Source organism: Taeniopygia guttata, chromosome 1A (genome assembly GCF_048771995.1).
Source record: "Taeniopygia guttata chromosome 1A, bTaeGut7.mat, whole genome shotgun sequence".
In the NCBI taxonomy this organism is placed as follows: Eukaryota; Metazoa; Chordata; class Aves; order Passeriformes; family Estrildidae; genus Taeniopygia; species Taeniopygia guttata.
Genome location: NC_133025.1, coordinates 53,315,098 through 53,341,949, shown reverse-complemented (window position 1 = coordinate 53,341,949; position 26,852 = coordinate 53,315,098). Strand labels below are relative to the sequence as shown.

The window sequence follows — 26,852 nt, the reverse complement described above, 5'->3', positions numbered from 1 at the left end:
GCCTAAATGGTGTACAAACAAATCTGATTTCAGTGTAACCTGTACATATTTGTCCCATTTTTACTGAAATGAGAAAGCTGTAAGATTCCAGCCTTACAGTGGACCAAAGCAGATTTCCTGTCAGTGATACATCATCTGTGTCATGGTTTGATGCCTTATTCTGAAGGATACTTAAAATGTAATCCAGATTTAAGAACTCACAAGCATTTTGGCACACAACTGCTGGGAGTTTTACCAACAGCATTCACTGTATGTTTGTTTTTAATGCTGCCTGCAACTCTGCTCAAAGGAAAGCAAAGACACATCACAGGAGCACAGTATTTCACATATGTATTTCTGCAACTTAAACAGTTGGACAAATATTTTATCAGTTCTAATTTTCACAATGAAAATAAACTCTGGTCACTGTTGTGAAGTCTGAACTTCGCTTGATCTTTCTTTTAGACCCAACAGCTCTGTTCTCAGTTCTCCAGGCTTAGGAGGTATTTCAGGTATGCTCTATTAAAAACAGAGAAAGACATCAGTGTTGTGACAGAGGAAAAACTAAACCCCCAAAACAGTAAATGAGCTTACTCTGGAAGAGCATGACAGCTAAACTGTGATTTTACCACCTTCTTTTCTGAGCAGAATATAATTCCTACATGCAAAACACCTTAAGAATTATTACCTTTCTGTAATTTGATTAATTTTAAAGTAGTAAAATACAATTTGAAAAAAAAAAACACCTCAAGATGAAAGGAAGAACAGTTTGTTTTCAAGGAACAAAGCTTCTTTTTGCCATTAAAGTGAGTTTTGTAGAGATGTTCTAGCACAACTGAAGTTTCCACACATACTCTTGGTGACAGAAGAAAATGTTTCACTGCTTCTACTGCTCTGGTTTAGAAATAAGGCACTGAAACTGGAGATAAAATTTTTAAAAGGTACCAGATAACATGACATTTCAAGAACTGCACCTCCTCAAAATTCATGCTACTTAAGAGATATATATCATTTGAGCACTCTGAATAAATATGTCAATTTACCTGTAATGAAGACTACAGTTGAGACTACTAAAACACATAAATTCTAATGTATTTATCAATGATTGAAGCATCATTGCATAAATTTTGAGCTGACAGCTAAAGCAATGGTAATTTTATAAACTTATTTCCCATTTGAAAGTAGCCCAGAGAATTAAAAAACACAAGAACTATACACAAGTAGGAGGTTGAGAGAAAGTTTCCAAGTCAGACCTCCAAGAGGCTAAACCAAACCATTATTATCCCTAGTGGATAATCTCATTTAGAGTTTAGTTCTGTGACTGCAATCTTGACAGCCTTGTCTGTCATCATTTCTAATGTCAACTTTTGGTCACCTTAATTTCCATCACTGGAGGAAATAGTCTATTTAAATCTAGTACAGCCCCTTCTTGCCACTTTTGCACACTCTTTCCAAAACCCAGCTTCCCACAGCAGACACCCCTTCTCGACACATGGTACTATGTCCAGAGTGGAGATGACTCCCCAGAGAAATCACAGAATTGTAAGAGCTGGAGGGGACCTCCAGTCCAAGCCCCCTTTCAAGCAGGGTCACCTAGATCACACAGGTGGGTTGGAATGTGTCCAGAGAGGGAGACTCCATGACCTCCCCGGGCAGACTGTTCCAGTGCTCTGCCATCCTCAATGGAAAGAAGTTCTTCCTTATATTAAGGCGAAACTTCTTGTGGTTTAGTTCATGGCCTTTGCTCCTCATCCTGTCGCTGGGCAACACTGAAAATAGTCTGGCACCATTCTCTTTGCACCCATCTCTAAGGTATTTATAAGCATTAATGAGATCCAGTCTCAGTCCTCTCCCAAGAGACGCAGGGTCTTCATGACCCTTCCCTGGACCCGCTCCAGTAGCTCCTTGTCTTTCTTGCACTGAGGAGCCGAGCACTGGACACAGTGAAGTCCTGGCACTGGCCTGGCCAATGCCTCTGTAGAGGCTCATCTGTGTCCGCCGCCAGGCCCGAGACCTTTCCGAGGCACAGCCCCTCCAACCCGCACACACGCTACCAGCGACGGGACCCCCCGAGCACTTACAAGGTCAGGCCTGTAGTACCTGTGCACGACCTCGGCCCCCGCGAGCATGGCCAGCATGCTGGCCGCCAGCGCCCGCAGGTAGGTGGGCCACGACACGCCGGCGGGCATGGCTGGGGGCGGGCCCCGTGCGCGGCCCGCGCCGGACGTGCGTCATCCCCGCCGCCGCCGGCAGGGGGAGGGGGAAGGGAACAGGGAAGAAGGAAGAGGGAAGCGGAGCGGAGGCCCGGCCGCAGCGGGAGCATCGCGCCCGGCGGGTGAGTCGCGACACGGCGCCCGCGCCGCGGCCCGGCCGCCCCTCACGCCCCATCCCGGGGCGGCCCCGCCCCGCGCCCCCATTGGCCGGCGCGGTCACGTGAGCGGGGCGGTGGGGGCGCGGGGCCGGCGGAGCGGAGCGGAGCGGAGCGGCGGCATGGACGGCCCGGAGCTGGGCAGGTACCGCGGGCGCCGCTCGCAGCCGCGCTGGGATCGCGCTGGGATCGCCCGTTGTCCTTCTCCTCCTTCCCCCCATCCCACGGGAAGCCGGGGCCGCGCTGTGGCGGCCGCCTCCGTCCCCTTCCCCCGGGCACAAAGAGGGAGGGAAGGCGCTCCCGGGGCTCCCGGGCCCGCGGCTGCCCTGGGCAGCGTGGGGCGCGATGGCGTCTCTGTCACTGCAGAGGGGATTTGAAAATTACGTAATACCTGGTTTTGTTCCAGTGAACGTGTATTATTCTTTACCTTTTTCTTTTTTTTTTTTCCTTTTGTTTTTGGCATGAACGGATGGGGGGGGGGGTAGGGAGAGGAAAAAATAATGAACTGAAGGGAGGGGAGAGGAACAAATCGCTACCTCGTGATACTGAAAGTACTTATTTTAATGTTCTATAATATATATACATCAATAACAAAAATAAAAAGAAGTATTTCTGAACCCACGCAAGAAATCTGGCCTAAAATAGAGGTAGAGGTAAAACTTCACTGTCATCTCATTAGCAAGTGGTTAGAGAACTTGTTTGTGGTTTGGTGCAATTTTTTTCTCTGTTCAAGAGGAATTTTATTCCTTTTGCTAGAAGGAGACTTTATGTACACATAAAATAAGAAGGTCTGTATTACAAAAGGATATCTGGTCTTAGGTTAGATGCTTTCACATTTTTCTTACTCATGCTGTTCTGGTCTGTATGATTAAGCTTTTATTACACTATGAACTAGATTCTGCATGTCTCAGTATCTCATGTGTTTCTCAATACAAATCTGAAAATCAGTTTTGTTTGGTTCATTAACTGCACAAGTATTTTATATAAGTGGAACTGTTCCAGCAGAGGGTTTAAGGTATTCCCTGTACTCAGAAAATCTCCTATAGCTTTCCTAGGCAACTTCCTTGGGAATCTGACAGACCTGTGTTCATATTTATTCTCCTTGTTTCAGGATAGATATTTGGGTTAAAATTAGTGTCTTGATCACAAGACTGTGGGTTCTTCTTGCATAAGACTGATTTACAGTGGGTTTCTTAAAAACCCAGTTGTAGTAGAGAATGCTCCCTTCTTTTGAGAAATTTAAAATCAGAATCATTTAGGTTGGATAAGACCTCTAAGGTCATCGAATCCAGCTATTAACCCAGCACTGCCCAGCCTACCACTAAACCCTGTCTATAAATCTACAAATATATAACATCATTTAAATATCTCCAGTGTAGTGACTCGGGCAGTTCCCTGGGCAACTTATTCCAATAGTTAAAAGCCCTTTCCATGAAAAACGTTGTCCTAATATCCAATATAAACCTCCCCTGGCACAACATGAGGTCATTTCCCCTTGAGTTGTTTCTTGTTGCTTGAGTGACAAGATCAGCTTCAACCTCTTTTCAGGTGGTTGTAGAGTGATAAAGTCACCCCTGAGCTTCCTTTTCTCCAGGGTAAACACCCCTAGCTCCCTCAGCTGCTCCAGAGCTTTCCCCAGATCTGTTGCCCTTCTCTGGACATGCTCCAGCACCTTCCTGTAGTAAAAGGCCCAAAACTGAACACAGGGCTCAAGATGTGGCCTCGGCAGTGCGAAGTCCAGGGGACAATCCCTGCCCTGGACCTGCTGGCCACACTATTGCTAATACAGGATGCCACTGGCCTTCTTGGACAAATATCTCTATAGCTGAAAATTATTTTGTGTTTTTAATTATAGCTCTGAGATAATAAAATTATTTCCTAAAAATCTGCTGTTCACCAAGTCCTTGCTGTGTATCTGTGAGGCAATAGAAGCTATGGGCAAAAAGGTGGATGCGTAGGTAGAAGGGAGTGACAGAATGAAGCAGAAATGGGTGTGAGGGCTGTATATGACTAATTAATGTGTGGAGAGAGAGAGAGCTGTCTATGGAAAAATGTCTTTATGCATAGGATCTCTGTGTGTGGGGACACTTCCATGTAGAATAAGTGCAATACTTGTATTGGGATCCAGTGTGTGGTAGCAGGACTACATCTGCTGCACCATTTGTTAAAGCTATTTAATAGTCTGCACAGTAGCAAATGCTGTGTGTATTCTTAATGCTTTATAGCCCTGAATAATTGATCCATTCTGTATCTTACCAGATCAAGCCACTGACACCACATTAAAAAGATCTAAAATTTAGGAAACTTCTGGAAGTCCAGAGACAGAGAGCTTTAGCTCAACATGCGTTGTAAATTGTTGGTCTGATAGTCAGTTTGCTTTGGAAAAGTGTGCTACACTGATTTTACAAAAAAAAAAAAAATATATATATATATATATATATATATATATATATATAAAAGCTCTACTCTTCCCTTACAAATGCTGTGTTAATTTCACATCATGGCAATCACAAGAGAACTTGTTGGGGTTAAATGATACCAGCTAAGCAGCCAGACTGCTTCAAAGGTGTGGATAATTTAGTGTCTTGTTAACAGAGTCATCAGAGAATGTAAGTGCAGTACATGCCAGCCTTGATAAAGTTTGATGTTGACATTCTGTTTGGTACATCGGTAAGTTTCTAAACTGTTGATAAATTACTTCTCTCTTTTTCTGTCTCTAAGATACTACGCATATCTTCAGCAAGCTCAAGCGTTTTACTCATTTCCATTCCATCAGATGATGACTGCGGTGCCCAACATGGAAATGATGACTGAGCAGCCGACTCTAGAGGGCATTCCAGAGCCAAACATTGCTCAGGAGCCTCCAAAAGGTAGCTTGACTGGGCTGTGCTAGTGAGCTGAAGTGAGAGTAATTAACTGGGGAAAAAATATTGCTCTTAAACTGCTTCCTTGGACCTATTGGATTTCCTTTTCTTGATGCTCACTGCAGAAGTATTGATTAATTGTATTCTTTAAGAAACATGTTCTAACAAACAATTAAAAAGACAGGAAGTAAACTCATGTGAATGTATACACATTGTTCAGTCTCACATGATTATCTTTTCCATGAAAAGCAGATTTTTTTTTTTCAATAAGTAAATACAGTATTTTAGCTGAAGTCATGGGTTTTAATATTGTGTTAGAGAAAGGTTTTTTAAGATTCTGGCTTCAAAATACCTAATTGTTTTAACTTTCTGCAAGACAAGTACAATATAATTTATTTGGAATATTTTTATTTGAATGGTTGCTTAGTTTTTATAGTATTCACATTTAGGGAACTGTTTAGTGTTTAGTGTGGCTTATTTAAACAAATACTAACTGTTGGAAAGTGACACTGTTCTACAGCTCAACGTTATTAATGAACATAGAGAGAGAGAGAGAGCAATCTCTGGGTGGTCATGTCATGGCCAGTGCCTGTGCTGCTTGAATCTCTAAACTTTTAAGAGCCAGAAGATGAGGAAGCTTCAGGTGTGTTGCTTAAATTAATGAATTTTAAAGGTAAATTTACCTCTTTGATTTCTCTCTGTGTCCACACATTTAGCTGAATCTATTTGAATATCCACACTGCAACATTGGAAATGTACGAAAAGAATATTTGTTGTGTGTTTCAGAAGTTAAAAAAGGGGGAAGGAAAAGAAAAGCCAAAGCAACTGAGCCAAAGCAACCCAAAAAGCCTGCTGCTAAAAAAGAAAAACCAGCCAAGTCAAAAGGCAAACAAGAAAAGATCACAGATACTTTTAAAGTCAAAAGAAAAGTGGACCGTTTTAATGGTGTATCTGAAGCAGAACTTCTGACCAAGACTTTGCCTGATATTTTGACCTTTGATCTGGACATTGTGATAGTGAGTAATTCAAGTTACAAGATTAGGTAGAAAAGTCTTGTATTACTTGTTATGATTCTTTCTGCTTACTCACCTATATTGCTTATATGGCAAGATCTTGCAAGATAAAGTACATCAACTCTTTCCTGTGTGTAGAGCTGCTTTGCATTTTCTGTTAAAGCCATAGTAATTTAGTCCTAATTTCTGAGAAATCTAAGGCTCATGTTTAGTACAGATTCATGAGAGCCCATGACTCAGTGCTTTATTTCCTGGAAGCTCTGCACCCTCTGAGCTGCTCTTTTGATTTCACACATCTACATGAGGCACTGCTGCAAAATTGATGGAAGGTGCCGTTAATACATTTTTGTTTATTAACAGTAACTTAGAGAGAATTGAATAAGTGTTCTTACTATAACTTGATTAAATTCTTGACTAGCAAGCCATGTTGTCATTGTTAAAATGGACTGGTATCTTTGTAGATTGGCATAAACCCTGGCCTGATGGCAGCTTACAAAGGACATCATTACCCGGGACCTGGAAACCATTTTTGTACGTTTTTGTTTTCCTTTCTTCTTTAGCATTTACAGGTTTTTTTCAGAGGGGGATTTTTATATGCTAAATATGAGTTCAAGATAGTGGGTTCTGTCAAAGAGGCCCAGAACAAGGAGAAGCAATGGCAAGATTGTCAAAAAAAGCTGACACATTGTATTTGCCAGAGTCTTTCCTCCCAAATCCATATTGATCACTACTTAAATTAATCACAAAATCTAAAGCTCTGTACTGAACTTTTAGAATAAAAGACTGGTTTGCAGGATTGTGATAAGGAATTCCTGTTCACTAGGGCCTTTGTGCCCTCTTGGAGGAGGTAAAGTAATATTGGCTATTTTAAAACTTTCTGGATAGGGCAGGAGTCTTCCCAAACTGACTGATACTTTGTTAAAACAGATTCTTCCTTTAGTATTCCAGTACTCCAATAGTTGAGTGGAATTTTTTGGTTCTGTTTTCTTTTCCTTGGAAAAAGGCAAATGCATATCTGTCTTCCAACTTCACAGGGAAATGTCTGTTCATGTCTGGTCTAAGTAATGAACAGCTGAACCACATGGATGACCACACCTTGCCACATAAATATGGGATTGGATTTACAAACATGGTTGAAAGGACAACACCTGGAAGCAAAGACCTCTCCAGGTAAGACAATAAAGGGAAATATCAGGCTTGTTAATGAATTAATAGTTGTGATTATAATTTTAAGTACTTTATCTTCTAGCAAAGAGTTTCGGGAAGGAGGGCGAATTCTGATGCAGAAGCTACAAAAGTATAAACCTCGTATAGCAGCTTTTAATGGAAAATGTGAGAACTTTTACTTTTAAATGAATTTTTTTCTGCCAGTAGCTTTTTTTTTTCCACTTACCCTATATTTTCATTTTAGGTATTTATGAAATTTTTAGTAAAGAAGTTTTTGGAATTAAAGTTAAGAACTTGGAATTTGGGCTGCAGCCACACAAAGTGCCAGATACAGAAACTGTAAGTATTGAGAAGGAGAAACAAAACTAGGGCACTCCATTTTGATTATTTAAAAACTAATGAAATCTCAGGCCTTGCACACACTTAGGATAACACCAGTTTGACCGGAATACAAGAGGTGTGAAAGGTTTCTACTTAGATAGAGAAAGGGGATTAGTGCAGTTTTTGGGCACATCTTTAATGCAGCTTCTTCAGACTTGCAGACCTCTTTTGAGAAATGGTATGTTATGGTTAGCAGGTGGTGCATTCTCTAAAACAGAAGTAACACATGCCTGCTTTTATGATAATTTTCATCTGACCCCCTGTGTCCAATTCCCTGGGTATTTGTATTACTGGATTTTGATACTGACCATGACCATGCAATGCCACAGTGGGGGAGAAAGAACAGCAAGTCCATCCTTGTGCCAGTGCACACGACCCTTCAGTATTGCTGGATCTGGGCTTGCCCCAGTGCTTCCGTCAGTCTGAGTCTCCTTAAGCTGATCTAATTTGAAGTTAAATTGGATGCTTAAGATAAAACAAGCAATTTGATGAAGAGTGCATTAGTCATAGAACTTTAGTGCTGGAAAATATCTCAAGAGACCAGCTATGTATCATTAGAAATTGATTTGTTTAGTGTGTTCTTATAAACAAGTTAAAGCAAAGGCAATTACACTACTTGCCAAGGTAGCTTATTCTAAAGCTTCATTATCTAGTCAGTTCAAAAATTTGGATGGTTTTTCTTCTTATTTCTATCCTCAATTACTAGTGTTGCAAGTTTCAGTTGCCTCTCTCTAAAGGTGGAAGTGTTGCCATTAGAGCCTGAAGAATCATTGGATAAAGTATTTGCTCCTTAGGTAGCTCTTAAGGACTTCTATAGTAAATGTGTTTATAAGAAAAATAATTCCCTTTACTGTTACTTGTTCATAAAGACTGCGTGGTAATAGAAGTATTGAATACAGTTTGTTTTTCCTGAACAAACTTGATGTGTTTAGTTAGGGCTGTTAACAGAGATAGAAACATTGAAGCTGGCTGCAGCCACACTAACAACAGTTTCACAGCCTGGCATGCGTCATGCAGATGCACTTGGCCAATAAGCTAGGCTAATTAACCTGTGCTGCCTCCCTCACTGGTTTGGGCTATTTGCATGCTGTCACGTACTCCTCTATGCCCTGGCTCAGAGCTCTGCTTGTTCAGGGAGCTCTGGAGTGTGCTCTGCTCTCTTGTAACACACATGGGTACTGCTTCTCCTGCAGCACATAAATAACTGGTGAAAATTGTGCTCACTTAGCAGCTGGCAATCAGCCCCTCTCTTCAGGGCAAGATAGATGGCTGGCCAAGAAAAATGAAAACTCATTTTAACCCATTCCACAACCACCTGTGGCATTAGTTGAAGTTTGTACAAACAGTTAAAACAGTGAGCTTAACTGTTAAGTTGTTCTGAATGCCCTGAGTATTAACTCATAGCTTGGGGATCAGTAATGCAATTTCTCTTGTTCTTTTTCTCAAGCTCTGCTATGTTATGCCATCGTCCAGTGCAAGATGTGCTCAGTTTCCTCGGGCACAAGATAAAGTTCATTATTACATTAAGCTGAAAGACTTAAGGGATCAACTGAAAGGCATTGCACCCAACACGGAAATCCAGGAGGTGCAGTACACCTTTGACTTGCAACTTGCACAAGGTATTGTTGTTATTTTGTTAACACTTCGTTAAAATGTAATGTAATGTACAATACTAGCAGTTGCCCAAGCAGAAGGAAATAAAGAATTTTTAATGGGCGAGGAGGAGATGTGATTCTCTAAACTGTATGGTATAGAATTACAGATTCCATTCTCTTTAGTACAGCCTAAATTTTTTAAGGGGAGCAGGGATTATTTTCTAGAATTTGTGGCCATTTTTCAAATGTTTTCTGATAAAAATGCTCTTTGATAATTTTTATTCTAAATAGTAATGCTTGAGCTGTTCTGTTTCTGCAGAGGATGCTAAAAAGATGGCTGTCAAAGAAGAAAAGTATGACCCAGGCTATGAAGCAGCATATGGAGGAGCTTACTGTGACCGTGCGCCATATGACACTGACCAGTGCAGCTTGTCTTCAAATGGAACTGGTAAAGTGCTTGGGGCATTCAGTCTGCAGCCAGGGTTGGGGAACAAAGAGCCTGGGGTGTCAAGTGCCTTTAAAAACGGTGTGATTTCTGTTTGTTCGGCAGGAAGCAATCCTCAGTTCTGCGAAGGGTCGTCCTTCAGCGAGGTTCCTAACGGACAGTGGATGACACAGTCCTTTGCAGACCAGATTCCAGAGTTCAATGCTGCCATGACACGGGAAGAGGAGGGGAGCAGCGTGTAGGAGCTGCTCCTTCTCGGTTATGCACACATGCTGCAGTTTTAATGCAGTGATCAAGATTGGTACCTCAGTTCTCCAACTGAAGCATCTGAATAGTATTTTATCTCCCCTAGTTATTTTATTATAGTCCTAAGTAAGTGTGTGGTAGGCTGAAATCAATGAACTTGGTAATTTTAAAGAACCGTCCAAACTTTTAAAAAAAAAGTTAGCCCTTTTTTGTATATGAGTTTTATATTTAATGTATATCATTTCTTGCAGTTTTTGACAAATTGCTTTCTCATTTGTGAAGATTTCTTTGGGGTGTTAATTTTATTCCATAAATGGCAATGTGATTGGAACAGCAGCAGTATACTTTTTATTGATGCCTCAATATTTGGATATCTCTTAATACTTTTATATCCAGAGCAGAAAATGGAAAATGTACCCTTACCTTGTGTGAAGCGATGTTTTTAATCATGCACAGTTAGAAAAATGGTGCTTTTTAAACCCGCCTTTCACTGTCTTAAAAAGTGTAGAAAGTTGTGTTCTGCAGCTGTGAGTGCTGTCTTCTGGGTGGGATGAAAGAGCTGTCCGTTCAGTGAGCGTAACATAATTGAGGATAAAGAGAGTGAAGACATCATCTCACGTCACAACACTGGGGAGGAAAACTTGTGTCACACAGGACAGGGCCTAAATATTCTAGCTGAGCTCTCTTAGGATAAGGTTTCTCTCCCCCTTCATCTCTTTACCCCTTAAATTCCAACATAAGGAACTGGAATTGCTTTTAAAAAAAGCAAAAACAAACAGCAGTGGTAGTTCTTGAATTCTGTGGTATTTAAACTCCATCATTTCAATGAAGTTAGTCCCTTCACCTGACCTTTAGCAGGAGATAACCCCTTTGAATGAGACAGAGAACTGAAAGACTGCATTCTCTTTAAAAGTCACGTAAAGCAATGTTATTTATATAATGTCCAATTAGCACAGGGTGAAATAAATTTGCAGTTTAGTAGTTTTTAACATTAAGCTCTTTTTAATGTGTAGTACCTTAGAGGGTGTTCCCTTTGTTCCACTTAAAAGTTAAAAACACTGAGTTGAATACAGGGACAGGTGTTTTATGAATAAGAAGTTGTCTGTAGAAACTATAACTCTCTTCTGAGGAACTTGCCTAAATGATACACATTTTTGGCCAATATTAGTGACTGAGGAAAAAAAAAAATTTCATGCTGGTGCCTAATCTTCTTTCCGTCTTTCATCATGTGAGGAAAAGATGAAGTAAAAGCAATAAGCTGATCAAAACACTAAAGTTTTGATGATCTTATGACATTTGGTGCTTCACATACTTGAAAACAGACACAAACAGTATCTCCACACTCCATGCTGCTCAGAGATTCCTGTACCAGTGTGATTTATCCTCTCTTCACAGCTAGTGACAGTTGTCAGTTGTGTGTAACTGGTCAGTGTAGGTTCTAATCCTGCTGTAACACCTCTTACGGAGATCACACACTGTCAACTTGTTGTGAGGCAGGCGTGATGTTTACAGTTTCTTCCCAAATTATGTGGCTTAATTCTGAGAATCTTCAACTGAGTGAGTGTGCATTATGATTCTGATTGTGTTTATTAGCTGCAGCATAAAGCTGTTCCACATATTGTCAGAAAGGTATAGGACTTGTCTGTTATTTAAAGTGTACTGTATCATGTATTGCTGTTTACATGTATGTTTTTTCTGCAGGTGCTCAAAGTATCTTGCATCAGGGATTTGTTACAATTCAGTTTTATTTTCAACAAAATTAGAAGCATGAAATTAGCACTGCTGAGTATGTAGCACAGTAGGATGTTACTCCTGAAAGGCTATCCTGTTTGATTGGAAGGGAAAGGTCTCTTCTTTAATGGAATACTCACTTGGTTATCTGAATATAAAATAGAGTGGACTGCACAATGACCATTCCACTAAAAACTGCAATTCTGTGTCCTCCCTCAAAACTGGTGCTCTTTTTGTTACAGTGATACAGAAGTTCTTAATCTGTCTTAAATCTATCAATATTTAACAATAAAATCAGGAATTGTACTGCAGTGTGTTGGAATGTATTTTGCATCTTGCTAAGTGCACTACAGGATGTGTTATACACAGAGATGCCACAAAATAGTCACCACACAACAGAACTCAGTAACATGTACCCAAGTTTTCAATTCAGGATGTTTAATGTGGGTTAGATAACTAAACACTTCTTGTACATAGCACTGCATCTATCTCCTGTGTAGATTTTTTCCAACCAGAAGACATTGGAATCTTACGTAGAGACACCTTAAATTAAAGCACTCTGTCTGGCACTGAATTTCACCTCTGTAAGTGTGTAATGAAAATATTTCACTGTCAAGTAAACTGGTTTCCTCACCTTACATGAAAGTCAGCATAATCTGAACTGTGTACTGGTCACTCCAGCCTCCCTCACCTGCCATACACACACAAAACTGATGGTCAGTTATTCACATTTTTAACAAATACTTTGTTTTCTAAAATCAGTTAATCATACAGCATGTTGCATCTCAAACTATAAATGCATCCCATACACTACATTATGCAGTATTTCAGTATCAGCTGTCAGGACGAGTTAATTTGAACTTCCCTGAAGGGTCAGGAATAAACCAGTTTTCCCAGAGATCAGTGTGGACACTGGGGTAGTCCCAGGGTTTGTATCTCCCATTCCAGTGAAGTAATTTAGCTTCTTGAAGAAATTGCTCTGAGTAACGGGCATCAGGACTCCAACCTGCGTGGGTAGATTAAAAAATTAAGCTGAAAAATGCAATTTTTGATAATGGAATACACTGTAGAGTGAGTTAAATTCAGGTGACTTTTTTCAGAAATCTGATTTGTATCCTTTCATGCTAATCTACAACTAGTTGTATGATACAGCAGATTTTTTCAGCTTGATGCCTCTTATTCTACATCATAAAAAAAATCTCAGCAAATTTCCTCTCAACACTAACATCTTGGCATAGCTGGGATTAAAAACAATCTCTTTATGTTTTTCCTAGGATAATTCATCACTCCCCAGGTGAAAGGTAACTATATCCTCCAAAATGTTGACAACAAACACTGCCAGACCTTCCCTTTTCTTCCACTGCACCTAGAAAGAGACTGAATTTTTTCAGTCTCACTATATTCAGATATTTCATATATTCTTTCCATGTAAGTGGTACATGAGGTAAAGTCATCTAAGGTCTTGCAGTGGAATCTCACAAGCTCACCTTAATTCCAACTTGCAAACAGTGAGAAATTAAACTTACCAAGATGCCTTATGTGCCACATAGGATTAATAGAGGAATATTTTCCATGAAATACAATCAGCATTGGGGAGGTTGCCACACCTCCCCCAAGGGTGCTGCTATAGAGGTTTTCCCTGCAAAAGGAAAAATAAAAGAATATGTTCAAAATCCAAGGGATCTTTATTTTTAATCTTCTGCCTTTTGTAATATGTATCTGGCAAGAAAGAAATACTCCTCCTTCTTTGAGCTAGCCTCAGGAAGGGAAGATCATTCAGTGGCTTCATCCTAGGCTGGTCACCCAAAATGAGAACCACATGTTCTCAATGTCCCTCAGGATTAAATGTGGTTTATGATTGAGCACAAGACTAAAATTCCAAGGGGCCATTTCCTGGTTCAGAATTGGTCAGATTTAAACAGATGGAAATGTTAGAATATGAGTTATATTACCTGACAAGATCGCAAAAGACTGCTTGGAGTTAAAAAAAAAAAAAAAACCAACAAAAAAAAAAAACCTGTAAGAACTTTTAAACAGAAAGTAAAACTGTAAAACAAGTATTAAAAGTAAAGTGCAAATCTAGATTTCTACACATACTCTACATTTCTTTGCATCCACTTTTCCAACTGCTTTGTAATCCGCTGATGTTTCCATTCAGTCATGTTAGCAACAATTACTCCAGGATTAAAGGAGCAGGTGCTGGGGCTGATGCCAAGATCTCTAATGGCTTGCTTTCTGTAGTCCAGGAATCCCATGTATGTGTTCTAAGAAATAAAAAATATTACATTCATCCCCTATGAATCTCTGCAAAGATACACGCAAATGCACCTCACTCTCACTGAGAAGGAGACTAAATATGCTCTCCCAAAGATGAGTTTCTACATGGTGGTTACCTGTCATGAGTTCTGTATGACAAGGCTGCAAGGCAGCCAGAATTAAATTACTTTTTCCACAATATTGTACCATGGAAGTTTGATAAGGCTTTTCCCTCTCTATGTTTGTCTTTTGGTAGCACCACAATTGTACCACTACAAAAAGTCCTTAATTCCCTGTACAACTATTACAAAGCCATATATATACATAAAACTTTCACTTTGGGGAAAACACATATAATCACCTTACACTTTCGAGCAAACACATTCATTATTAGAATTCCAGAATGGCATCTTACCTGCATCCCTACACTTCTAACCATTTCATGTGTAGAAGGCAGATCACAATCATCTGAAAAAGCTGCTGCATGTCCAGGAGCTAACTTAGTGTCGTAGAGTTCCTGGATGTCACCTGATTACAGAAAGGTCACAAGCATCAGACAACACCTACTGCACTGCTACAGAGCTGACAGGATAATGTCAGCTCTCATGTCTTACTTATAAACACACCAGTTTTGAAGGATAGCCCCTATTGAATTTTGTAATATGGGATGATTTTCAAATTTGCACCTGGATGCCTAAGGTCTATATTTAGATATGATCACTGGTGTTCAATACATTCATATTCATTGGTTGTCCAAAATCAACCACAGCAGAAGCCGATAGGACTGTTAAAAAGCCTGGTTACAAACTCGTGCAGTCATAGAACTTGTCTATGGAGAGGGAAGGCACAGGCAATTTTTCTGAGCCTCTTCAAGTCCCACAAAAGTCCCACTTCAATGTCTTGCACAGAGGAGGTTTTTCCTGTTGTTATGGCATATTTATCTCCTAGGAAGATACTTGAATTCTCAGCAATGGCTGATTAAAATTTGCCTGTCACTTGACCATCCCTGCTGGCTTCACAGCCACCCAGCTCCTTCTTGGTGGAGGGAAACATTGTAATGCCTGTCACCTCACTCATCACCTGACTGTCAGGTACCCAAGATGTGCCAGAACAGTTTCAGGACAGTGGGACAGTGGGAAGCAGAGCACTTCCACAGCAATCAAGTGAGCCTGCATCCCAACCCCTTACAGCTTCCAGTTTTTCTTTTGCTTTAGTCTCTTTTACTTTGTGTACTGCCGGTCTTCTGTCCGGTCAAACAGCTGAACCAGCTGCTTCTGCAGCTGCACAGCTGCAGCTTACACACATAAGAGGAGCTGCCTGGGGACAGGAGAGGCCACTTGATCAGCAGCAGCCCACCATGAGGGGCGATGTGAAACTGCACCTTTATCCTGCTGCAACACAATCACCATCAGCCGACACCCCCAGGGGAAGAGGGAGCCCGGTGCTGGTGAACACAGGTGCAGGGAGGGGTGACGGGGGCGGGCTCAGCTTGAGCTGCTCGTGAAATTGGAGTCTAAATGAAGACCTAGAACTTTCCAAAGAGTTAAACATTGCTGCTGCACATTGATGACAGACAGAACAACAAAAACAAAAAGCAGAGATTGCCATTGGAAACATCCATGTTGGAGAACTGTGATAGGAAGTCTATGACAAATTAAAGTGAGACAGAACAGATTAGTTGTCTTTTACAAAGCAGCAAATAGTGACCCCTTTAAGTGCAGCTGGTCTGAAATCTGACTCTGTAGAGACAAAACTAAAAAAAATGTGCAGAAAAGCAGTGGAGAATTGTGCTTTTGTCATGTGCAAATTTACTGGTCTTAATGTTCTTATAACAAAGACTAATTTAGGCCAAAAAAATTATTGTAGTTATACTCAGTCCTTCCAAAGGAAATCTTTCTTAGTTGCCCACTAGGGTTAAAGCACAACACTCTGGCTAAAAAGTGCTTTAAAGTAACAAGAAAATATGATAAAACAAATATGAAGACAACAGCTCTACAGAGAAAAAAACCCCAACAACTTGGAAACAGAACAGAAAAAATTCACAAGAAATTAATCTTTAAAAAATAATTGGTCTTCAAAAGAGATCACTTGGATGATAAGAAAAAATTTTTTTCAGGATTTGAATGTCTTCTAAGAGCTCCCACTTGACTAGGAACTCCAAAATCTTCATGATTCTGCAAATTGCTTTGCATTCTGAGTTGAAGATGCTCAAAACCATATTTTGAATGTGTGGAGGTTCCATCCTATTATTTGAGTAAATTCCTTTTGCTCTCAAGAACAGCAGTTCTGGATAAGGAATTGGTAGCATTTGTGGGAATTCAAATACTAGCAGGAAATGTGTATCACACACTTAATAAACATTGCAGTATATGAGTGAAATCCATGGTATCTTTCAGCAATTGACCAGAATCAATTTAAATTAAACCCACATAAAATTATGATCACAATTATTCAAAATATATGCAGTTAAGTTCTTCCTCAAACTTTCATTTAAACAAACAGATTATTTGTAGTTTCCCTAAGTTCAACACTCTTAGCAGCTGCCTCAGTTTCTATCTCTTATTTCCAAATGGCTGTAAAAGCTGCAATAATTTGGATTGTAATTCTGTTAGAAACTGCTTTTTAGTCAACAGCTTACCTTGAACAATGACATCATCATCCAAATATATTACTTTCTCATGTTTCTGGATAAGCAAAGGAAGATAAAATCGAACAAAGTTCAGCTATTAAAGAGAAAGAAAAGGCAAAGACTGTTTAATGCAGCAGTCTCAGGCTTCTGTCTCTATTTTGTCACTCAGAATTTCTCTCTTTATTGAGCACTAATCAGTGATCATTTGCTTCCTCCCCCACAGCTTTACTACTATCTCAAATCCAGTATTATTACTAATATTGCTGTTATTATTTATCCATTATGACCCTAACCATGCAGCCCAAATCTGCTGCTTCCTCACTGAATCCTTTAGGGTGCAAGGGGCCTTTTGAGATCCTCTTGTTCAATCCCCCAGGTGCAGCAGAGCCCACTTGAGCAGGCTGAGAGGGACCATGCCCAGTTGTGTTCTGAATACATCCACAGATGGAGACCCAACAGTCTCTTTGGGCAACCTAAGACTTCTAAACTCATGCTTTAAAAAGCCTTTTCTTTAGCTCAGAGGGAATTTCATGTTATTTGTGCCCCTTGTCTCTTGTTGCTCCCCTCAAGCATTTACATACATTGATAAGATCTTCCTGAATCATGTCTTCTCCAGACTGAAACAGCCTCAACAGCCTCTCATGAAAGATGCTTCAGCCTCTCATATAAAAGATGGTTCAGCCTCTTCATAATTTTTGCAGCCCATGTTGGACTTGCCCCAGTAAGCCCTTATCTTTCTTTTACTGGTGGGCTGAGAACTGGACACAGCACTTCAGATGCAGCCTCACCAGGGCAGATCTGAGAGGAAGGAGCACTTTTCTGGACCTGCTGCCAATGTTCTTTCAGCATACATCACACCAAACATTTCAATATGTAATAGTATCACCAACCCACTCTAAATGAATTATTTGACTGATGACATGGGATAACTTCTACAACAGCAACAAAGAACAGAGCAGAGGGAAGAGGGACTGAGAATGTAAAAACAACCATAAGAATTCAGACCATTTTACCCAGTCACTGCCTTCAGAGTGGTCCTAACCAGGTGCTCAGTGAAAAATAAAAATAGTGCAAGCATCCAGAACAGTTGCTCCATGTAATCTCCTAGCTTTCAGCTATTTTCAGCTCAAGGGATCTTCTGATCTAGAGGGATCTAAATATGAACTTTGATCCTAACTGAACCCCTGTACATTTTTTCATCCACAAAACCTTTCAGCAAGGAATTCTAGAGGTGCAGTACTCATTGCACGAAAAGTGTGCAACATCTCTTTTTTTTTGCTGTCACTCTGACTAACTTCATCTCACGGTCATTGGCTCTTGCATTGGAAGAGACATATACACACATACCCTGCATGAAATGGAACAGATCTAAGACATTTTAAAGCCCATAATAAGTATTAAAAACTGCAATAATTTGTTATGTGGCCTTAATTGACTCACAGGCTGCAGTAGCTCAGGACGTGATGCATCTTGTCTGATTTTTCCTTTTAGTACCATAGGATTGAATTCCACTATCTTAAATTTTATTTCTTTCAGTTTAGAATTTTCAATCCATTTTCTGTGATGGAAAGAAAAGAAGTGATAAAAGAAATATCAAGTGTGTGGCAAGTACTTCCAGCATGAAATTCACAGACACTTAGGAGAATAATAAGAGACATTGAAAGCTCAGTTGATCTATTCTATCCCAAGACAGAACCACTTATGTCTACAGCTATTGTACACAGACCTTTGTTAAACTTATTCCTAAAATACAAAAATTCCCTCACAAAACCTCAGTAAAACAAACACACAGCACCACTCACAAAACCAGAGACTCCGTGTGTAGCCCAAACAACTAATCTTTCACCATTACTTCCAATAAACTATATTCTAAGTTTTCTTGCTATAATCAAATATTATTATTTCTTACTCTATCTACAGTGCTTTTAAATCTGAGGTTAGTCTTCTCCCTTTCAAAGCTTTATATTCTTCTAGATTACTTCTACATCACCTCCTAATTATGTTTTCTTTAGACTAAGCTGATTTTCTTTTCACACTTTTGTCAGATTTCTTATCACCACTGTTTATTTTCTCTCCTGACACAAATTGCAGGTACAAAGGCTACAGAAGTGAAGTGGCCAGAGGTGAGAACAGCTAAGAAATGTTTTAGTTTGCATTCACAATTTGGTCCTCTTCAAGACAATGTTTGCAAATTTGAACACTGAACTATAATAAATTGAATATTCATGAAATTACATTCATTGAAATATCAGGATATCATTTCCTTTCATGAAATTAAGAATTCTCATTTCATGAAAGGAAATTAAATAACAAATGAAGGAATGAAGTGAAATGAAGAGACATGAGACAAAATGAAATGAAAAAAAAGATAAAACTATGTAATGAAGTGAAACAAGAGAAAGGGACTAGAATGAAATTAAGTGCATTGAACTGAGATGAAACCTCAAGAAATTATATTCATTGAAATCTTGAGATTTCATTTCCTTTTCATGAATGAGGAATTTTCATTTCAGGAAGAGAAATAAAATGATAAATGAAGGATTAAAGCAAAAAGGATAGAAAGGAAAGGAAAATACAACACAGTGAAACTGAGAAGAAGAAACTTCTGAAATGAAGTGAAAACAATTAAATTTAATGGAATGAAGTGCTGTGAAAGGAACTGAAATGTAATGAGATGAATATTCATTGAAATCCTGAGATTTCATTTCCTGTCATGAAATGAAGGATTCTCATTTCATAATATGAAATGAAATAATGAAATAAGAAATTAAGGAATGAAGTGAAATGGAAAGAAAGAAAAGTCATCACAATATCTTTTGAGCCTCTTTTTATAAATTTAATACATTGTCAACTGAAATTAGCTTTAAACAGCAAGATTTTTCTACGCTGAAGCTGAAGACCCAGCACAGAAGAGAGGTAAGTGCAGTGTCACAAAGTAGGATTGTGACAAGCAGGCAGTGTATCCTCACCTTACTACAGACTCTTCTGCAGCCTATCTACAAAACCTAAGAATGGGTATGGCATGGCCTGGCTATCTCACACCCCTTTGCAGGAGTCAGTGCCTTGTGGATGACATCATGACAACATGTGTTTGTTCCCAACACCACTACATTTCCCTGAGAAGTCATCTGAAATCCAGAAGTGGTTATGCCTGTGCTAGGGGAAACAACAACGTGGCTCTAACTACAGCCCAGAACAAAGCAAGGCTGGCGTGTACCGAATGTGAGGGATGGTTGTCTTCAGCCCGATGATGTAGAACAAAACATTGGCCTCTGTATTGCTGTAGATGCTGCTGATCGCTGCCACAGCCGCACCCATCCTGCCCGCAGCAGCGCAGATCACCACTGGGATTTCCTCCTCCACTTCCTCCGGGCTCTCCAAATCCACTACAAGGAACAAACCCATTTTACATCAGACCTGGGGTCACAAAAATGAGTAAGAACTACCATAAGCAGCGGAATCATTTTATCAGCACTCCATTTTTCCTTACTACGTCCTACACACATCTCCATCTCGCAAGGCACACAGTTTGAGCTGTTGCTAATCCAGAACCACTTGCAGGTTGACTGGACCGTTGGATGCCTCCAAACAGCATAAATAAGAGAGTTCTCAATATCTTCTATTCAGCAGGGGCACAATTCAGCCTGTCCTTCATGAAGCTGCTGATTCATATGAAATCTGAAGAGGCTTGAACACCTTTGAGACTTCTACTTCTCAGTTATATTTAGTACAAATTGCACAATACATTCCAAAATTATCAAAGGAAGGAGGTAAGTCAAAGAGACAGTGCAGTTGCATGAGCTCCACTTCTTTGGTAAGCTGGCTTGAAAAGAAGAGTGCAAAAATTTATATCAGCAGGAAGTTCCTATGATTGAAGGGAAAAAAAATCCTGAACTACACTGAATCAGGTCACACTCCTGCTAAAGATTTCTATCCCTGATTAGCACAGATTAACTTACAGAACTTAAACAGATATAACTATATGGTTAAAACATAACAATTACAGTCATAACAATCCCAACAAAAATATACTGAAAATAAATTATTTATATCAAGGCAGAGTTTGTTCACCTTGGTAGCAGTGAGTAGGCTATTTATATAGACATATAGACATTTAATACTAGTTCTACCTTATTAACCATAGCAGGTTCTGTCACTACAAAAATTCCAGCTAAAACTTCTGCAGTAAATATGAAGATTTGATGGTCTATCTGAAATGAACAATCAAGCCAAGAACATTCCCAAGGAGGCAGGTTGTGATCAAAGTTTATTACCACTTGACAACTCCAATCTGTTCAGCTCAAGTAAGGATATACTCTAGCATCCATCTACATCAGTGACATCTGGATAAAAACTTAATCAGAATTACAACCTTTAGTCATCACTATCAATCTCCTATAATTTTATTCAAGTAATTCAGAAGCAAAATGCTTTTCATCACAGACTATATGCACCAGTGAGAGTAGCTCGTCTACTGTAGGACATTCAGTAAGGTGAAAAGTGCTGTTCAAGTTAAGACATGAGGAATACAAAACAGGAACATAAATGAAACTGCAGTGAGAGTCACTTACCTGTTTCATTTCTCAATGCCAAGGGCACTTGGTGAACTTTGTTATACAGAATAGCACACACAGTTAAGACAAGAAGTAACAGTAAGATCTGGTTAACTGAAACAAGAGGGAGAATGTGTTAACAATCAATATAACAGCTAATTCCCAAGTATCTGATTAAGAAAAAAACTCCAATTTGCAACCAGTACAGGTGATAGAAGAATTTGATAACCTGTATCTGTTGTGCTTTTCTCATGTTATTTGATCAAGCAAAACATCTTCCATTAGAAACACATCAACAATTCTTCCTTATTAAAGTAATCCCCAACTATTTGATTTTCATTGTTGATTTTCTCACTAAATCATAAGATTCCCTAGAGAATTCACATATTTCTGATTTTTACAGGAGCTTGGAAAGTTTGGTGGTTTTTTTCCTGGCTAGTCTGTTTTCTGTTTACACTCACTTAATGAGTTAATTATTTTTATATAGCTCTTCCATTCTGTTATGCTTTCCTGATGAAACTTCAGACACAGGAGAATTTTTTAATCTATTTCAGTGTTCAGATCCTGAAGGATCTGAGCAAGACCCTAAAAATTCTAAAAAACCAAACCTACCATGCTACTGAAACCAGGAATGTTTCAAAATATTTGAAAATACTTACTTCAACAGGGTAATTTAAATCCGTAAAATCAAAGCAAGGCAAAGACCTGACTGTATATTCTGATGCATAATTCCTAGAAGACTGTCTTGTACAAATTTACATCATTCAACACAAACCAAGCATGTGCAGGTGTTGGGACAGTTCACCAAGCACAAGAGGGAAGGAATACATTGCCCTCATCAACATGGTGTTCTTTATTTCAGACTACTTTGTTACTTTTGCACCACCATAAAATGTATTTAAGATGTTCAAAAGAGCAAAGTGAACAGAGTTTTGATCTACTTTAATCAAAATGGCCATCTGGGCACAACTGGACATGAGACTAGATTGAAATTGGTAAACCAAACCTGCACTAATTTAAAACAGCTGAGGAAAACACCCATTGAATTCTTGGACATTTTGGGCTTTTACATTTACATAAGTAAATGTAAAAGTCCATTTTCAGTCATTGACCCTTATAGCTGATAAGAGTCCCTAAATTCTTGGGGCTACACCTCAATATTGAGTATGAAAGCATTAATGTGCAGACATCTGTAAAATTTGGCTTCAGTGCCCTGGGCACAGTTCATATGAAAAGAACAGCTACTTGCAGTATTGGTGGGAAATTTCACAATCTCCAGTCTCATGAAGTAAAGTAGTGAGTAATTTTAAATTAATGTGGTACTTACCTGACACAGTTAACAGGAAAATACTTATTTGCATACTTAAATTTAAGCATAATTTAGCAATACTAGAACTATAAATTCATGCACAACTGTGACAACAGTTGCATAAGAAATTGTATTTGACACTTCTGTCCTCTTTTAAAAAATACATCTTTCAAATGTTTTTAATCTCTCTTACTTTTCTTTAAAAGAGCCATGTGTCCTGTTGGATGAGAACTGTAATCTGTAACTGTAATCTGTAAACTAAAATAAAAAAGAATTAAAAGAAAAAGAAATAAAAGAGAAATATCATTAATGCCTGAAGTGAATTTAGTTAGTTATATAAAGGTCTAGGTTTTGGATTATCAAATTTTACTGCAGAACTGGTAAAAGTAAAACTGCAATTAATCTCTGTAAACACCTTTTTGTTTTTGAACAAATACTAATATTATGGGTTTGAAATATTTTTATTAATAATTTAAGCAACTAATAGGTTGTGAAAAACATCTTCATAAATCCTATCTGATCATTTACATGAGTAGGCAATTTTTAGTACATTTGAAGATACTGTGCAAAGAAGTATTAAAACATCCACAAATGCAATTTATAAATATAATTATCTCAGATTTCACCTCAAACATAATAACCATAGAAAATACTAATGTCTTGCTGGAATATGCATTCCCAAATATATGGGAATCTTATACCAGGTCAGTGTACTCTAGACTTTCAAAAAATTTCAAAGCAATATTTAAAATACTTTCTTACACCCATATTCTTCCAGAGGGTGTAGTGTGGCTTGTATTAATGAACATTTTTTGTGATGCTGAAGAAAAGGAGGTAGCTTTCCCTAAAACTGTGCTTCTAGTCCAGGCCTGAGAGGAGCCAAGTCTGAGAGGACAGAATATAATCCCTAAAGTACAGGATTATGAGAAATACAACATTCATTTGAATTCTAGATCCAAAACGACTGTTTATGAAAGAAAACACAAACCACATAACCAAAACAACAACAACCAACAATAAAAAACAGCACCAGAAGCTGGAGGGGAGAGAAAAATCCAACTGTGTGATCTAACCTTTATACTACGTAGAAAACAATTGTTCCTGCTTCCACATCTATAGATATGGACACGTTACAGCACAGATAAAGATATAAGATGGGATCCGTGCACACATAAAAATGAAGTTTGTTCCAGCTCCTTGACAAATCAGACAGACAGCAAGAATTCTTGAAATCTGAGTCACAAAACTGACCACTTCTCATTGGTTAGTGCTCAAGTTCAGGCAGAATACTAAATTAGTCTCTACATTGACCAACAAGTTAAATAACAACAACAACAAAAAATATATATACAAAATCTAAGATGTGGCATTGTTTACACACCACTTATATTCAAATGTATTTAAGTCCCAGCTAATGAGTAAATTGCAGTGAGAAAGGAGTACTCTGGAAGATCTTCCACATCTGCACTACTTATTTACATTCCAGCAGACCATTCTCTTCATGTGGCATTAATTTACACAGAGGAAATCAAGCTTATCTGTCGGAAAAAAACACAGCTGAGAAAGCCTTTCTCTCATACATTACACAGAAGTATTACTTTCTTTTACGCTTAAAAACTTTACTCATTTAGGTAAGCAGAGAGACAATAGAACCTGCTACACTCTCGAACTAATTTTCTAACCCCACTTTAGCTGATCACAATCTTCCCCTGATTTCCACAGAACTGCCCGTTATCTTTGAATTAGCCTTTGTAACAATAGCCACAAACAGTCCTGATGATCATTGCAAGATGAAAGCTGCACAGCCACAGCTTCATGCTGTCTCCAGAAATTATTAAATCCACATTAACTGAACCATGTTTTAAACTTTAAAACCCAAAGACAGACTCTCACACAAGTCTGAGTTCTACAACTACAGCATTCCTAAGCCTCTGAAACACCAATTGATTACCTACTGATTTTTAAGGAAAGAGGTATATTTATTCCCCTGCAAACATTTACTCTTTTACTGTAGACATTATTTCCTGGAACCTGGCAATTCCTAACTCAGCTGCCAAATCCTGTAACAAAACGAGGGGCTGCAGAAGGGAAAGCTCAAAAACAGTGACATTACTGCTCAGATATTTCCTGCTTAATTAGTCTTTTTACCTCTTCAAAGCAGCACAGTACTCGGGACTCTTCTCTCCTGAAGTGCTGTGGAGCTATTTACTCGGATCCTAGATAGCCCACAGCTGTAAGCACTCTTGCCAAAGCGTCCTTGACCACCATCCTCCTTTGAAGTCACCCACACAAGGGCCTTACAGGGCACAGTAACAGTTTTATGATTCAATTCCTTTTTCGAACTCTTCAAAGTTTACTTTGGAGTTGTGCTGGTTTTCTTTCCTTTCTCTGCTGCTGAGGAATAGTGCAGAGCCTAGACGCTGAGCTGGAGGAATGAGAGCACATAAACCACTTCCAGATGTGCAGAGGGATGATGCAGCCCCAGATCTGGCAAACTTGCCTCAGAGCTTCAGCTAGCAGATTGCAAACAAATCCCATAAGACAAAAAGTCTTAAAGGGGTGGGGGAAAGAGAAGGAAACAAACCCTTCCAGAAGTTACTTCCAAAATCTAGCTGCAAGTTATGTTTTTAGTCATTATTTATGGTAAATGTGAACAGATAACTTAGTGTGCAAGAGCCAGACTGCAACATGCCAAAGTCTAAGAGAAAGCCAAAGTTTTTCCAGAGTCTGTTGGCAGAGCTCTTGAGAGTCAAAAGCTAAGGGAAACTTGCAAAAGTCAACTCTGAACATGCATTTTGACTTGAATCATCTCATTTCCTAATCTTTGAGCATTTAATCCACAGGTTTGGTTTAGATTCAAAAGGATCTTGGATCAAGGTAACCAGCACATGGTGATACCCTGCCTCCTAAGCTCTTCTGGAATGCTTTTGCAGTTTTCTTTCTACAGCACTTCTTTTATTTGAATTCCGTCCCTCTCTTCTAGGAATGAACTGTCTAAATGTTTCTAAACCACTGTTTTGTCACAAGGCTTTCATGAGTACTAAAAGGAATAAAAATAAACATCTTAAATGCCAGCATTAAACTCTAAACTATTTTTCGTATTTTTATCATGAAGCAGTGCCAAATTTATGACTAGTAGTCAATAACAGTCTTAAAAATCTTAATTGTTTTAAATTAAGATTGTTGTTCCATTGCAGGAGCCAAAAATGTGGGATTTCAACTATGTGCCTCAAACATGCCCAAACTGTACTATCTATGTCTGATTTTGTACAGGAATCCATCTTTTGCTTGAACAAAATTTTTTAAAAAGAGTTATACATACAGTTATATGCTTTGTGCAGATGGCCACAACTCTTAATATTTTGCCGTGCTATGATACTTAAGTTGTATTAAGCTCATGTTCATCATACCCACCCATGTTTTCTTCACCTTCCCTTCCATTTCTATGTGAATCTGAACAGATCTAAGCAGCATGCGGTCATATGAGCCTGCAGGACTGGGACTGGCTCCTTCACTTGGCAGAACCCTCGGGATTACTGGCGACGCAGTAACACCTTCACAGAACCAGGTTGGAAAAGCACTCTGAAAGCATCGAGTCCAACCTGTAACCAAGCACCACCTTGTCAACCAGACCATGGCAGTAGGTGACACATCCAGTTTTCCCTTAAACACCTCCACCACATCCCTGGGCAGCCCATTCCAATGTCTAATCACCTTTTCCTATGAAGGAATTCCTCCTAATGTCCAGCCTGAATTACACGTCTCAGCATCATCATTTACCTTGTAGAACTCAACGAGAAGAGACTTTTAGCACCAGATACATTTTTTTCTGGTTTCCCCTCAGCCTCACGCGTTTATATTCTAACAAAACACCCCCCTCACACAGGAAAGAGCAGCTTCTCTCCTGCAGGGCGAAATCTTCGAATTCACTCAGATCACCCCGTTTCCACAGCTGCCAGCTGTGGAACCGAAACCTCGGTTGCTAATCTCAACCTTCAGTGTTTAAACAGCAACTCATTTCTTTCTCGCCGCACGCATCGCAGGCAGCAGCATTGCCTCGCCTACCGACAGCCAGTTAAAAAAAAAAAAAAAAAAAAAAAGGGTGGAAATGTGCTACTCGTTCTGAGGCTCGGCGGCAGAGCGGGTGCCCCCAGCAGAGGAGCCCTCGCCGCCTCCGCGGTGCCGAGCGCCCCTCGGGCGGAGTGCGCCGCAGGCACGGAGTCCCCACAGGGCTCCCGCGGAGCGCGGCCGGGCCCGGGGCGCCGCGGGAGCGGAGGGGGCCGTGCCGAGCCGGGGCTGCGGCGGAGGCGGCCGCG

The 26,852-nt window shown here is 39.6% G+C and overlaps 3 protein-coding genes across 10 annotated transcripts; 1 reads left to right on the top strand and 2 right to left on the bottom strand.

Moving 5' to 3' along the window:
- Window positions 1-306: 306 nt before the first annotated feature.
- UQCC6 (ubiquinol-cytochrome c reductase complex assembly factor 6) lies at window positions 307-2,196 on the bottom strand. Its single transcript, XM_002196859.6, has 2 exons — window positions 2,061-2,196; window positions 307-498 (listed from the first exon to the last, which is right to left on the bottom strand). Exons 1-2 carry the CDS (start codon window positions 2,166-2,168, stop codon window positions 403-405), a joined length of 204 nt encoding a protein of 67 aa, XP_002196895.1. The 5' UTR covers window positions 2,169-2,196; the 3' UTR covers window positions 307-402.
- TDG (thymine DNA glycosylase) lies at window positions 2,167-12,095 on the top strand. Of its 5 annotated transcripts, none has more exons than XM_030263174.4 (10): window positions 2,167-2,492; window positions 5,069-5,217; window positions 5,998-6,227; window positions 6,686-6,755; window positions 7,259-7,394; window positions 7,474-7,556; window positions 7,636-7,730; window positions 9,220-9,391; window positions 9,687-9,815; window positions 9,918-12,095. In XM_030263174.4, the coding sequence occupies exons 1-10, from the start codon at window positions 2,167-2,169 to the stop codon at window positions 10,052-10,054; spliced, it is 1,527 nt and encodes a 508-aa protein (XP_030119034.4). In that variant the 3' UTR covers window positions 10,055-12,095. The 5 variants fall into 5 exon arrangements, with proteins under 5 accessions (XP_030119034.4, XP_072779568.1, XP_072779569.1 ...); XM_072923467.1 differs by having other exon boundaries at window positions 2,188-2,314; XM_072923468.1 differs by having other exon boundaries at window positions 2,207-2,314; window positions 5,124-5,217.
- Window positions 12,096-12,210: 115 nt separating this feature from the next.
- GLT8D2 (glycosyltransferase 8 domain containing 2) lies at window positions 12,211-26,636 on the bottom strand. Of its 4 annotated transcripts, none has more exons than XM_072923471.1 (12): window positions 26,251-26,636; window positions 26,025-26,138; window positions 24,685-24,961; window positions 22,730-22,794; window positions 21,246-21,341; window positions 19,892-20,060; window positions 18,115-18,232; window positions 16,684-16,768; window positions 14,461-14,573; window positions 13,887-14,053; window positions 13,316-13,428; window positions 12,211-12,795 (listed from the first exon to the last, which is right to left on the bottom strand). In XM_072923471.1, exons 4-12 carry the CDS (start codon window positions 22,746-22,748, stop codon window positions 12,623-12,625), a joined length of 1,053 nt encoding a protein of 350 aa, XP_072779572.1. In that variant the 5' UTR covers window positions 22,749-22,794; window positions 24,685-24,961; window positions 26,025-26,138; window positions 26,251-26,636; the 3' UTR covers window positions 12,211-12,622. The 4 variants fall into 4 exon arrangements, with proteins under 4 accessions (XP_072779572.1, XP_072779571.1, XP_030119036.4 ...); XM_072923470.1 differs by having other exon boundaries at window positions 24,685-25,049; window positions 25,951-26,138; window positions 26,251-26,634; XM_030263176.4 differs by having other exon boundaries at window positions 25,951-26,138; window positions 26,251-26,611.
- Between the last annotated feature and the right edge of the window lie 216 nt (window positions 26,637-26,852).

What these genes read in the sequence shown, in the direction of transcription:
- TDG (XM_030263174.4), top strand. Translation starts at nt 2,167, where the DNA reads ATGGCTGGGGGCGGGCCCCGTGCGCGGCCCGCGCCGGACGTGCGTCAT. An exon ending in TGCTCAGGAGCCTCCAAAAG is followed by an intron (nt 5,218 to 5,997) that starts GTAGCTTGACTG and finishes TGTGTGTTTCAG; the next exon opens with AAGTTAAAAAAGGGGGAAGG. An exon ending in TTGATCTGGACATTGTGATA is followed by an intron (nt 6,228 to 6,685) that starts GTGAGTAATTCA and finishes GTATCTTTGTAG; the next exon opens with ATTGGCATAAACCCTGGCCT.
- GLT8D2 (XM_072923471.1), bottom strand. An exon ending in ACAACCATCCCTCACATTCG is followed by an intron (nt 18,233 to 19,891) that starts GTACACGCCAGC and finishes TTTCCATCACAG; the next exon opens with AAAATGGATTGAAAATTCTA. An exon ending in GTGGCACATAAGGCATCTTG is followed by an intron (nt 12,796 to 13,315) that starts GTAAGTTTAATT and finishes CTACCCACGCAG; the next exon opens with GTTGGAGTCCTGATGCCCGT.
- UQCC6 (XM_002196859.6), bottom strand. Translation starts at nt 2,168, where the DNA reads ATGCCCGCCGGCGTGTCGTGGCCCACCTACCTGCGGGCGCTGGCGGCC. An exon ending in GGTACTACAGGCCTGACCTT is followed by an intron (nt 499 to 2,060) that starts GTAAGTGCTCGG and finishes TGTTTTTAATAG; the next exon opens with AGCATACCTGAAATACCTCC.